Here is a 12,360-nt window from a genome sequence, read left to right as displayed (position 1 = left end):
TCAACCTAAACAATGAACTTGGAGCCTTTAGAGCACCTAATGTAACACTCTCATAATCTTGACACATATTGCTTGATTCCCCTAACTCTCCATCTACCAACATTTTCTCCGACTGCAAAGACAGAGATAGAAACATAGACCCTAATCCTAACGCTAGAGAGAGAAAGGGATTGATTACTATGGTCTAAGGGTTGAGGCCAGAGAGTGAAAGAGAGAGTTCTAGAGAGAGGTTATAGAGAGTTGTGGTGGGGAACTTCAGAGAGGAAGGGTGGGTCTGAGAGAGATGCCAAAAAAAATTCAACAAGAAGTAGATTTCTTTCCAACAAAGATTTTGAGGCAAATTTGATTTTTTTTTTTTATTAAATTATTAGTATCTGAGAAACACGCCGTATTCAAACGTGTCCAAACCCATTAAAAAAAAAAAATTGGTTGTAATCCAAACAACTACCACATTTGGATGCATCCAAACCATAGTTGTTGGTAATGCCTGATATTGGAATTGATTTAGGAAGCAGTGGTGCTGAATCATGGGTGGCCAGGAAATTCCTATTGTTGGAACCCTCGTCCATTCAATCTGATTCGGGTTTCGAGATTTCGATTCCAGGGGGATGGGAATCTCGATTCCAAGGAGGATGGAATCTCGATTCCATATGTGGATGAAACTTGGATCTATTTCGGTCGAAACACGATTCTCAAAAACCAGGAATCTCGTTCCTAGCGATTCCTATTGTACGAACAACTATTCCTAAGACATGAATCTTCAATCCGGTCGCGATTCCGTGATTCCGGTTCTTAAAATGATTCGGGTTCCCAGGGGTTTCCAACAACTATGGTTTGAATCGATTGAATGGATTGAATTTTAGATTGAATGAAGATTGAATGGATTGAATGGACGAGGGTTCCAACAAACTAATCAGAATCGAGATTTCGAGATTCATTTGGAAATTCCTACCTTTGTAGAATCACACACCCAACCATTTGGAACCATGATGGAAAACAAGAAATGAGTTTCATATGGCAAAACATTCCAGGTTATAGAATATAATTAAGCAAGAATCCTTAAGTATTCAAACCATAGTTGTTGGAAACCCCTGGGAACCCGAATCATTTTAAAAACCGGAATCACGGAATCGCGACCGGATTGAAGATTCATGTCTTAGGAATAGTTGTTCGTACAATAGGAATCGCTAGGAACGAGATTCCTGGTTTTTGAGAATCATGTTTCGACCGAAATAGATCCAAGTTTCATCCACATATGGAATCGAGATTCCCATCCCCCTGGAATCGATACTCCAGGAGTCAAGATTCCTAAATATGCGGAATCGGGTTTCTGACATCTATGGCATCGAGTTTCTAACATATGTGGAACAGAGATATATTCATATTTCGTATCGTGATTCTAATATATTTGGGATCAAGTTTCTGAAGTATATGGATCAGCTATCCATGCCAGTTTGAGATCGAGATTTACGATAATATGGACTATGGAATGCATTTAACGACCCATACCAGGAATCGAGATTTCGTTTTTATGGAGAAGGAAGCGACAAACACATCTTGAGTCTCATCAACTTTAGAACCTATATTGGATGTTTTTTATTAGAAGGTTCCCAAATTTTAAAGTGATTGTGTTGACTATTGAACTTACGGCCATTATATACAAACAACAAGTATTTCTAAATTGTGATTTTGACTTCATTATTATAAAGACAAACTAGGATTATGTCTACCGCATGGTTTTACTTTTAATTGTATGTTTTGTATTTACCAGTTATATTTTAAATTTAAAGTAAAAGCGATCCAGGGTGGCACAAGTAAAATAATGAAACCCTGTAACCACTAGAAGCATTCAAAGGAAGATTTCTACTCCAATTGACGTGGAATCAAGATTTAATCCTCGCTGGAATCCAGATTCAATATATTTGGGAACGCCTACCCACAATTAATTGGTTCAAGTTTCTAAAGATGTGTTGGCTCGAGATTCCAAATTTAAGGAATCAAGTTTCCGTGGCTCCAATAAATGGTTTCTAAAGATATGTACAGTGTCAAGTTTTTGGATGCAATTGTTTTCTTCAAAAGTCAATTGAATTGTCATCCTCCCATACTGCACAAGTATCCATGAAAATTTCCTACTTGACACCTAAAATACAAATTTAAATGGTCATATCCAAGACATAGTTACCCAAAGCAATTCACAAACTGAATCGACTTAGAAATTGGAAGCGTGGAATCGCCACCTGCTGGAAGGTTCTTGTTTTCAGAATCGACGTCCCTACAAGAGGAATCATGGGGGATGAGATTCCTATTTTTAGGAATCGAGATTCGACCAAAATAGAAATGAGATCCCTACATAGATGGAACCGAGATTCCTAGCACTTTGGAATCAAATTTCCATCCTAGTTGGAATCGACCAATATAGAAACAAGATTCCTTTATCCATGAAATCGAGATTCCGATATTTTTCAAATCGAGAGCAAACTGAGAGGAAAACAATACACATTTCAATGCCATTGTCCGACATGCCATACATACATGTTCACATTATATGTAGTACATTATTTCTAACATTTTGGAGTTGCAATCTCTCCATTGGATCAATATAATGTATACTTTAAGAATTAAGTAGAGAATGTGAACCACTACTTTCGTTTCTATTGGTCATTTCATGCTAAAACATATAACTATAACTTGTAGCTTGAAATTAAGCGTCTAACTTGAGTAGTTTGATGCCTTGAAAACTTATAAACATCACTTCTCATAAAAAAGCAAAAAAACAAGTGGGGAAGTGGTAGAATTCTGGTAAATATGAAAAACAATTTCAACAAGTGTAGAATCGAGATTCACCAATTGCAGAATCGAAAATCAGTAAATATTGGAAACGAGATTCTATTAGTGTTGGAATTGAGATTTCCAAAATAAGGGATCAAGATGCTAGACTTTATGGAAATGGGTATCCTGAGGATTCCTATTCAGAATCGCCGAATCGGGGTTCCAAATCAGCATCATGACTTCTGGTAATAGATTCGGATAATTATGGTCCAAGATAAAACACATTTAGTATGCCAATAGGAAACCAATCATCTCACAGCCCACTCCATGATTTCCAATCTAATAAGTCCATTCATGGACTCCAATAAGCACCCAGGCATGGTTCAAGAAACTCAGCATCTAAATAAGAACGTTAGGCTTCAAAGATTCCCATCAGGCCAATCATTAGAAAATGGCTAATGAAGTCATACTCAATGAAGAAGAAAACTATATTAGTTGTTCCTGATGAGCACCTTTCTAGTTTGTTATGAAGGCTTTCGTGATATCAAAAAGTGAATGTGGCAACTTTTTCTTGACAAAAAACGTCATAACTATCATACCGGCCCCACAACCTCCCCATGCACTTACAATCACTTCCACCATTCTAAGGCAGCTGCTAGTATGTGCGCTATATCTGCATCAATCTGTACAAATTGCTCCTCACTGGCTTTTGAATCATCTAGTTCAAGAAATTCATATAGTGCATGTTAAACTGCTCATTACTGACCCAAGTCTTATTTTCCAAGGAACATTCTGCCTACTCTTGTGAAGCAGATATAAAACAACTCATTCTATAGGAAATTAGAAATGTTGTCATCATTTTCTCACGAGAACCAAAACACAAAACGCAAACATGTAGAGATCCATCATTTAACCAGGTATTAGATGGATAAAAGTAGTGAATCCCATGCATTGATCAGCATTTCATAGGGGTTCCAATTTATTTGTTTGAATCAAAATTTTGTTTGACAGTAATGCATATATGTTATGCAGACAGCCTTCTTGAAAATCCTAGACAATGAGTTGACTTTAAAACAGTACGTTCCTGGTCCTGCTTTACTGGACGCACGTGCAAAATGCTTATTAACTAACTTAGGCCTCATGGATAACTTAGGCCTCAAGAATATGGATCATGTAAATCAAAATTCAAACCCTTTGCTCAAAAGATAGCCCAAAGTTACAGCAATTTCAGAACTAAGCATGTTTCCAAAACAAATTTAATTGTTCACCTGTATTTGCTGATGCATGTCAACATTAGAAAAGAGTTGACATCTTTAGTCGGACTCGATCATAACTTGCATAAGGAATGACCCTTGTAAAGCCAATCAGCAGTCCTAATGTTGACTCAAGAGTTAGAAATGTAATTGGCATCCGTTTCAAGAACTTGGTTAGCCGACTCAAGACCAAATAGATTAGCTCCCCTGAGAATGGATAATAATCTAAGGAACACCTTATACTTCTAGAAGTGTCGCCTCAGGAGTTCAACAGTACAAATTGATTAAACACAAGAAAAATGGAAGATATTACAAACAAGAATTATGGAATACATAGTCAGACTAAACATTTTCAGTAAGAGCTTTCATTATGAGAATTGATGCCAAAAGTATCGAAAGAACAGGGAGCAATTATAGTGTGAAAGAGCCATGCAGTTAGAATGTGAATTCAAGAATGTTTTCCAAGTAAAAGAATCAAAGACAAGGGACAGCAGTCACAAGTAAACAACAGTTGCTGCATATATTGATTACCAGGAAGATGCACAATAAGATAGCCAACAAATACCTGAAAGATTCTTGTATGCTTTACTTTTATGAGCTTCAGAAGCCCAAGACTGAGCCAATGGAACCACATGTTTTCTTCTCCTAAAGGTGCTCCTAGAATCCTTAATAAACAAAACACTGTTCAAAATATTCCCTAGATCATTACTCCTATCATTCCACTCCACAGCTGATGGAGTTTTATATTTCGACTTTGCTTTACTACTATTTCCCAGTGTTTTTTTGGTTGAAGTTTTTCTTGAAAGTGATTGAAACATATCAACCCCAACCAAGTCATCAATGCTTCCATCACTGCTATCGTGGGAAGAACTAGAAGGGTTCCCAACTTCATGCGGGCCACCAAGAGGAGAAGAATATAGTGAGAGTTCCCTTTCAGCTAACCACTTGGTTTCTAGCAGTTTAGAGCTACCACCTATTCCTTGCAAATAATCTTCTACCAGCTCATCATCAATATCAGAGTCATTATCAGTATCTATTTCACTTGAATAATCACTCTCTGACGACCCAATAGAATTGCCAGAAGAGGAGGCAGAATTCTCTGAGCTTTCATCGTCGAGTGACTCTGCATACTCATTCATCAACCCATCGTCTTCATCACTCTGCCCCGGTATATCTTCAGTGTAAAATTTTACCGTTCCAATAGCCAAAAACCCATCATTCCTTTTGGAAGGTTTACCCTTTGTTCTAACCCCTTTGGAAGACTGGTCATATTTCTGATCATATCTCATATTGCTCTCAGATTCCTTCTCCAATGCAGAATCTTTATTGAGTTTCTCAAGTTTCATGACATCATCCTTTTCAACAGAAGGGATATGACTTTCTCCACTCTCCTTTTTCTCCAGCATAGCACTTGTTGTCGACTCCATCTTGTGATATCCCAGCCCTCTTTGACAACCCTCACCCAGAATTAAATCATCATCACAATCATAAATCAAATGTGTATTCACAAACTTTTCACTTGGTGTTCGGTCAATATATGCAGCAATTTGGGAATCTTCAGGACAATCTTCAATGTTTGCAGTTGCATTGCCTGGACTTCTCTCTTGAAAACAATTGCTTGATAAGACAGGCTCCTTCTGTTCAGCATACAGTTCCTGGAACTACTTTGTTTTAATATAAATACTAGAAAAATACTTTAGTAACCAGAGTTTTGGAAAAGAAAGCCAGATTGCATGGCAAGTTGGCCCATCGAAATCCCAAATCAACTTGGGAATTGTTAAACAAAGATGAAATGATATAAAAAAAGGTAAAAAGTTCCTTTTAAGAATAATTGCAATGACCCAGGGACTCAAATTAATTGTAGAAAGACAAGGCTAGTCAAAAGCCTTCATCTTCCTCCAGCAAAGTTTTTTTGTTTAAAGTGTGTGCAATTCACTAAACCAAGCTGGACTTGGGTAACTACAGAGTTGCCTGCCCAAGTTCTCAAACATCCCTGAATTAACAGATATGACCTTAGGTCTAACTAAAAATTATTAGAATAACCAAAATTTTTTAAAACTGAACAAGATCACATTCAAATACAGTCTGACAAAAGTTCAATGTAAAATAGAAGAAAGGTAAAATTTATAGGAAACAAAACATGTAACCACAATCAAAATGCAGATAAGATAAGGGATGTTCCTTTTTGTTAGATCAATCAAGTAAAACAATGGACCAAATGACACAGATAATATGAAAGAAAAGACGAAGAACAGCGGGTGTGGGTGTGGGTGTGGGTGTGGGGGTGGGTGTGGGTGTGGGTGTGGGTGTGGGTGTGGGAAGGGAGAGGATGGAAGACAAATATGTCACCTAGGGAATAAGAGGAAAGGGAAAATGATTAATGAAAAACATTACCTCAAGTTTCATACCAGAGCATCCAACAGTCTCAGTATCAGGATACACATAGCCAAAAGCATTGAAAGTGGCCTCGAAGGATTTGCCATTTGATACAGAGCCTCTCCCTCTACCCATATTTGATGAAACAGAACCAGTGTTTGAAGGGGTCTTGATGGACATTTCATTTGATACAAACCCTTTCCCTTGGCATAAATTTGATGGAGCTGAACGAGATGTCCCTGGCATTTCAACATTTACTTCATAATCAGTTTCCCCCACTAAATTCCAGAGAAAATAAAGAAAAACAAAGAATCTCATAGAATGGAGGTGCACAAACTCCACAAAGCCCAATCAAGGAAACCATAAAAACAAGATATATCACACCCAAGAGAGAGAGAGATAAAAGACAAGGCCACCAATCAATAGCTTTGAAAATCACACACAAATCAAACCCCCAACTTTTCTTTTAAACTCACAAAGACAAGCAAAATTGAGATAATTAAAAAGGCCATAAAGAACCTTGATTTGTTAGGTCCCTTCTACTGGGAGAACAATCATTTGCCCAATCTGCCAAAACCCCACCAGCAACAAATGACCCTCGGCCTAACCCTTTGCTCTTGTTGAACCTCTTTTTTCCACCGCCCATCACCGCAACAGACAAGAAACTTTAACCTATTTCATATGTTCAATGTTACAAAGGATAAACACATATACTATAGTAAAATTCTAGGTCATGGAAATCAGTAATTTATCATATAGGAGAATCATCAGTTTCCAGTAAATAAATCACAAAACAAAAAAAAGGAAATGACAACTTACTAACCTAAATTAAAATAATAGTTTTCAGTGACAAGATAGAAAGGTTAGATAATCATAAATATTAAGATGAAATGAAATGGTCATGAATATGTCAGGATCATGTGAGAACTATTGTAACAGAAATCCTAAAACCAAGGATTAGGATGTACATAGAGACATTGAAATGCTCATGGCGACACCAAATCACCAATCTTAGAGACGATTATCTTTATTGAGATATTTGAGTTTGGTTGGAATACTATCATGTTTGTCTTTTTTATTGAAATTCACTGGATAATTGCTGGGATTTTAACAATTAATAACATAAAAGGAAATATGTCATAATCAGGACTAGATAATAAATAATTGGAAAACCAGAAAGAATGGGTACAAATACGCATCGAACAACTCAAATAATAGGCCATTTCCGATGCTGAAATTGATATTTCTCGTAACGAAACTAAATGAAACGATATTTTCATTACAAAAAAAGATCATTCAAATGAGCTTGCAAATGATAAGTTACATAAGGGGAAGAAAATCGAAACAACAGGGATTAATATCCTGAAAATGGATCAATAAGTGAGAAAAAAACCCCGGTTTGACATGAAAGGACCTAAGAACATTTTGGTCTTTTACAGCACAAAGAAGACTTCTGATTTACTCAAAATTCATAAAAATTATAAAAATATAAAAATAAGAACTGAGAAACGGCATAAATTTACAGTCATTAAAACCCAAGAAATAAAAGAGCCCTAATCCATTGCAAGAACAGAAATAAATTTACAGACATTAAAACCCAAGAAATAAAAGAGCCCTAATCCACTGAAAGAACAGAAATCACAGAAAAGAACCTCAGTAGAAGCAATTCCTTACCTCAAACGGAATTCTCGAGATAGAACTCTAGGAAGCTACCAAATCCATCCAAAAAATAAAAACGAATTTCTTCCCAAAACCATATACAAAGAATAGATAGAAGGAAATGAATAAATTTAGACAAATACATACCACTATATAAGATTGCAGAATGACCAATTCAATAGATTCAAGAACGGAGATTTAAGTGAGCTCAAGGAATGGACAGAAAGGTCGACATAAATGAGCGATAGAGATGATCCGTACCAGTTAAAAAGTGACGAGCACAAAGATACACGAACAGCTTGCAGATTCGGAAATAAAATAACAAAAATCCTAAAATCCTAAGGGCATGTTTGGGTGAATTTAAGGCATGGATTCCTGCGTATTGTCTAAATCCATTGTTTGGAGTGTTCAAGGACTAGGAAACTTTAAAATCGGGAAAATCAAAATCATCGAAATAAAACCAATTCAATGGTTGGAGCATTCGGTAGGTATAAAAATTTTAATGAGAGAAAATACTTAAATTTTTTAAAAAGAAAGACTATCTCAAAATTTTTAGAGAAAAAAACAATCTCAAAATTTTTAGTGAGAAATTTTTTGAGAAAAAAACTATCTCAAAATTTTTGAAGAGAAATTTTTAGAGAGAAAAACTATCTCAAATTTTAACTTTTAGAGTGAGAAAGTACGTTAACGTTTTAGGGAGAAAAAGTACGTTAAAATTTTAGAGAGAAAAAGTATTAAATTGTTTTAGAGAGATAAACTATCTCAAAATTTTAAATAGAAAATTTATCTCAAATTTTTAACTCCTAGAGAGAAAAGTATTTTTAAAATTTTAAAGAGAAAAAATTTGTTAAAATTTCAGAGAGAGAAAGTATGTTAAAATTTTAAGTAAAAAAAGTACCAAATTTTTTTTAGAGATATAACTATCTAAAAATTTTAGAGAGATAAATTATCTCAAATTTTAAATTTTAGAGAAAAACTATCATATTTTAGAGAGAAAAAATACATGTAAATTTTTAGAGAGATAAACTATCTCAATTTTTTAGAGAGAGAAACTATTTCAAAATTATAGAGGGAGAAACAATCTCATATTTTAATTTTTATAGAGAGAAACTATATCAAATTTTAAAGAGAGATCCTAAAAATTTTTAATTTTAGAGAGAATACCTAAAAAGTTTTAGAAATAGAAACTATCTCAAAAAATTTTAGAGAAATAAACTATATCAAATTTTAAGTTTTTTTAGAGAATGAAATTATCTCAAACTTGAAGTTTTAGAGAGAGAAAGCATCTTTAAATTTAAGAGAGTAACTATATGAAATTTTAGAGAGAGAGAAAAAGTGCATAAAAAAAAATTTTTAAAAAAAAAGTATCGTAAAAATTTTAGAGAAAAATTATCTCAAATTTTAGCTTTTCGAAAGAGAAAGTATCTTAAAATTTGAGAAAAAAACTATATCATATTTTAAAAAGTGAAACTATCTCAAAATTATTGAAGAGGGGAACTATCCTAAAATTATTGAAGAGGAGAACTATCTCAAGTTTTAAATTTTAGAGAAAGAGTATCTTAAAATTTTAAAAAGATAAATATTAAATATTAGAGAGAGTAAAGCAACAAAAAATTTTAGAGAGAGAGAAATTATCTCAAAATTTTTAGATAGACAACTTCAAATTTTAAATTTTGGATAAGAAGTATAGTAAATTACTATGTCAAATTTTAGAGAGAAAAACTATCTAAAATTTTTTATGGATACACTATCCCAAATTTTGAGTTTTAGAGAGAGTAAGTATATAAAAAAATTTAGAGAGAGAAATTGTATCAAATTTTGTTACCAAACAATAGACATGGAAGTGATTACAAGGAATCCATGAATTTTGTATAGTTTGTCCAAACAAGAGATTTGAAGAATCCATGACAAAAATCTTTGATATTGAAAATCCATAGATTTCTTTGGTTTTCAAATATCTAAGATTCCTAATTTCCCCCTATCCAAACAGACCTTTGGGCTCGTTTCGATAGGAAGAAATCAATAATCTTGATCTTTGAAATTCTAAGTAAATCTATAGATTTTCAATATCAAGGATTTTTGTCATGGATTCCTCAAATCTCATGTTTGGATAAGCTATACAAAATTTATGGATTCCTTGCAATCACTTTCATGTCCATTGTTTGGTAACAAAGCTTGATACAATTTCTCTCTCTAAAATTTTTATTTACTTTCTCTCTCTAAAATTCAAAATTTGGGATAGTGTATCTATAAAAATTTTGAGATAGTTTCTCTCTCTAAAATTTGATATGGTTTATCTCTCAAAAATTTTATATACTTTCTGTCCAAAATTTAAAATTTGAAATGGTCTATCTAAATATTTTGAGATAATTTCTCTCTCTAAAATTTTTAGGTACATTACTCTCTCTAAATTTTAATATAATTTCTCTTTCTAAAATTTCAAGGTACTCGCTTTCAAACTTAAAACTTGAGATAGTTTCTCTTTCTAAACAATTTTAAGTAGTTTCACTCTCTAAAATATGATAGTTATTCTCTCAAATTTTAAGATGCTTTCTCTTTCAACGAAAATTTGAGATAATTTCTCACTAAAAATTTTGCGATAGTTTCTTTTTCTAAAAACTTTATGTACTTTCTCTCTATCTAAAATTTGATATAGTTACTCTCTTAAATTTTAAGATACTTTTTCTCCCTAAAACTTCAAGTTGGAGATACTTCCTCTCACTAAAATTTTGAAATAGTTTCTCTCATTAAAATTTGATATATTGTTTCTCTAAAATTTGATATACTTTCGAGATAGTTTCTCTCTCTAAAATTTCATGTACTTTCTGTATCTAAAATTTGATATAGTTTATCTTTCCAAAATTTTAAAATACTTTCTCTCTCTAAAATATAAATTTTGTGATAGTTTCTCTCTCCAAAAATTTTGAAAAAGTTTCTATCTCTAAAAAATTTTAGGTAGTTTCTCTCTCTAAAATTTGATATAATTTTTATCTTTAAATTTTTAATATATTTTCTCTCTCTAAAATTCAGAATTCCAAATAGATTCTCTCTAAAACTCAAAATTCGAGATAGTTTCTCTCTCTAAAAAATGAGATATATCTCTCCCTAATTTATTTTTTTTTGCAGTTTCTCTTTCTAGAATTTATAATAATTTATCTCTAAAATTTTAAGAATATTTGCTCTCTCTACAATTTCAAGAATTCTTTCTCTCTCTAAAACTTAAGATTTGATATAGCTTCTCTATCTAAAAATTAAAATATGAGTGTTTCTCTCTCTAAAAGTTTTGAAATAGTTTCTCTCTCTCTAAAAAATTGAGATAGTTTCTCTTTCTAAAAATTTTCTTGTACTTTCTCTCTCTAAAGTATGATAGTTTCTCTCTAAAAGCTAAATTTTGATATAATTTCTCTCTCTCAAATTTTGAGAAGTTCATCTCTCTAAAAAAATTGGTACTTTCTCTCTCAAAAATGTTAACATACCCTCTCTCTAAAATTTTAACATACACTCTCTCTAAAAGTTAAAATTTATCTCTTTAAAATTTTGAAATAGTTCATCTTTCTAAAAAATTCTAGTACTTTCTCTCTCAAAATTTTTCTCTCTAAAATTGTAACATACTTTCTCTCTCTAAAATTTTAACATACTTTCTCTCTTTAGAAGTTAAAATTTTAGATAATTTCTCTTTCTAAAAATTTTGAGATAGTTTCTCTCTTTAAAAAATTTAGTTACTTCTCTCTCTAAAATTTTCATAACTACCAAATGCTCCCTATGTTTCGGGTCAAGGGAGCCAATGAGTGAAATCCATGGGCCCTAGAAATGCAAAAAATAGTTCTTGGTGTGGAAATGAAATCATGGAAAAGTAGGTCTTATTTCTATGATTTTGATTTTCCTGATTTTAAGCATCCTAGTCATTATGCAATCAAAATGATAGATTTTGGCAAAATCCAAGATATTAGAAATCCATGCCTTAAAATCCGTTGCCGAAATAGGCTCTAAGAAGGCTTGTACTAATGAGCTTAGTATGTTGTGCACCCTCGAGAGCATACTTAACTTCTAATCCCTCATAAGACCGCATGGGAGAACTTTTTCCATCATGTTTGGGAGGAGTACTTATTCTGTGTTTCCTTGCCAGCATAGTTTACTTCTACTCCCTCTATTGGAGCACCTATTTAGGAATATTTTTCAATCTAAAATTTTGAGAGCCACTTAAAAATTAATATAAGATTATTCTCGAATAAATTAAAATTTAAAATTTCTAACACTTGGATCTTTTTTTCTTGGTAGAAAGGTAATGGTTATATAGAGGGAT

The 12,360-nt window shown here is 33.0% G+C and overlaps 1 protein-coding gene across 5 annotated transcripts in view; it reads right to left on the bottom strand.

The window, feature by feature from the left end:
* Nucleotides 1–8,389, bottom strand: part of LOC18438554 (D111/G-patch domain-containing protein) — a 31,999-nt gene extending 23,610 nt beyond the window's left edge. Inside the window, exons 1-5 of one of the 5 annotated variants that reach the window (XR_016046156.1) lie at nucleotides 8,205–8,389; nucleotides 6,918–7,070; nucleotides 6,417–6,637; nucleotides 4,588–5,677; nucleotides 4,038–4,142 (exon numbers count right to left, since the gene is read on the bottom strand). Coding sequence is in view for 3 of the 5 variants with exons in the window: in XM_020670082.2 (XP_020525741.1) it covers nucleotides 4,588–5,677; nucleotides 6,417–6,637; nucleotides 6,918–7,044 (1,438 nt within the window). In the remaining 2 variants the exon portion in view is untranslated. Of the gene's footprint in view, nucleotides 1–4,037; nucleotides 4,143–4,587; nucleotides 5,678–6,416; nucleotides 6,638–6,917; nucleotides 7,071–8,072 lie in introns of all 5 variants that reach the window. The other 4 variants (XR_016046155.1, XM_020670082.2, XM_011626766.3 and 1 more) reach the window with 4 other exon arrangements.
* Between the last annotated feature and the right edge of the window lie 3,971 nt (nucleotides 8,390–12,360).

This window comes from Amborella trichopoda, chromosome 12 (genome assembly GCF_054954075.1).
Source record: "Amborella trichopoda isolate Santa Cruz 75 chromosome 12, AtrichopodaSantaCruz75HAP2 v2.0, whole genome shotgun sequence".
NCBI classification, from domain to species: domain Eukaryota; kingdom Viridiplantae; phylum Streptophyta; class Magnoliopsida; order Amborellales; family Amborellaceae; genus Amborella; species Amborella trichopoda.
The sequence above is the reverse complement of the archived record's forward strand: the minus strand, read 5'-3'. Positions and strand labels throughout refer to the sequence as shown.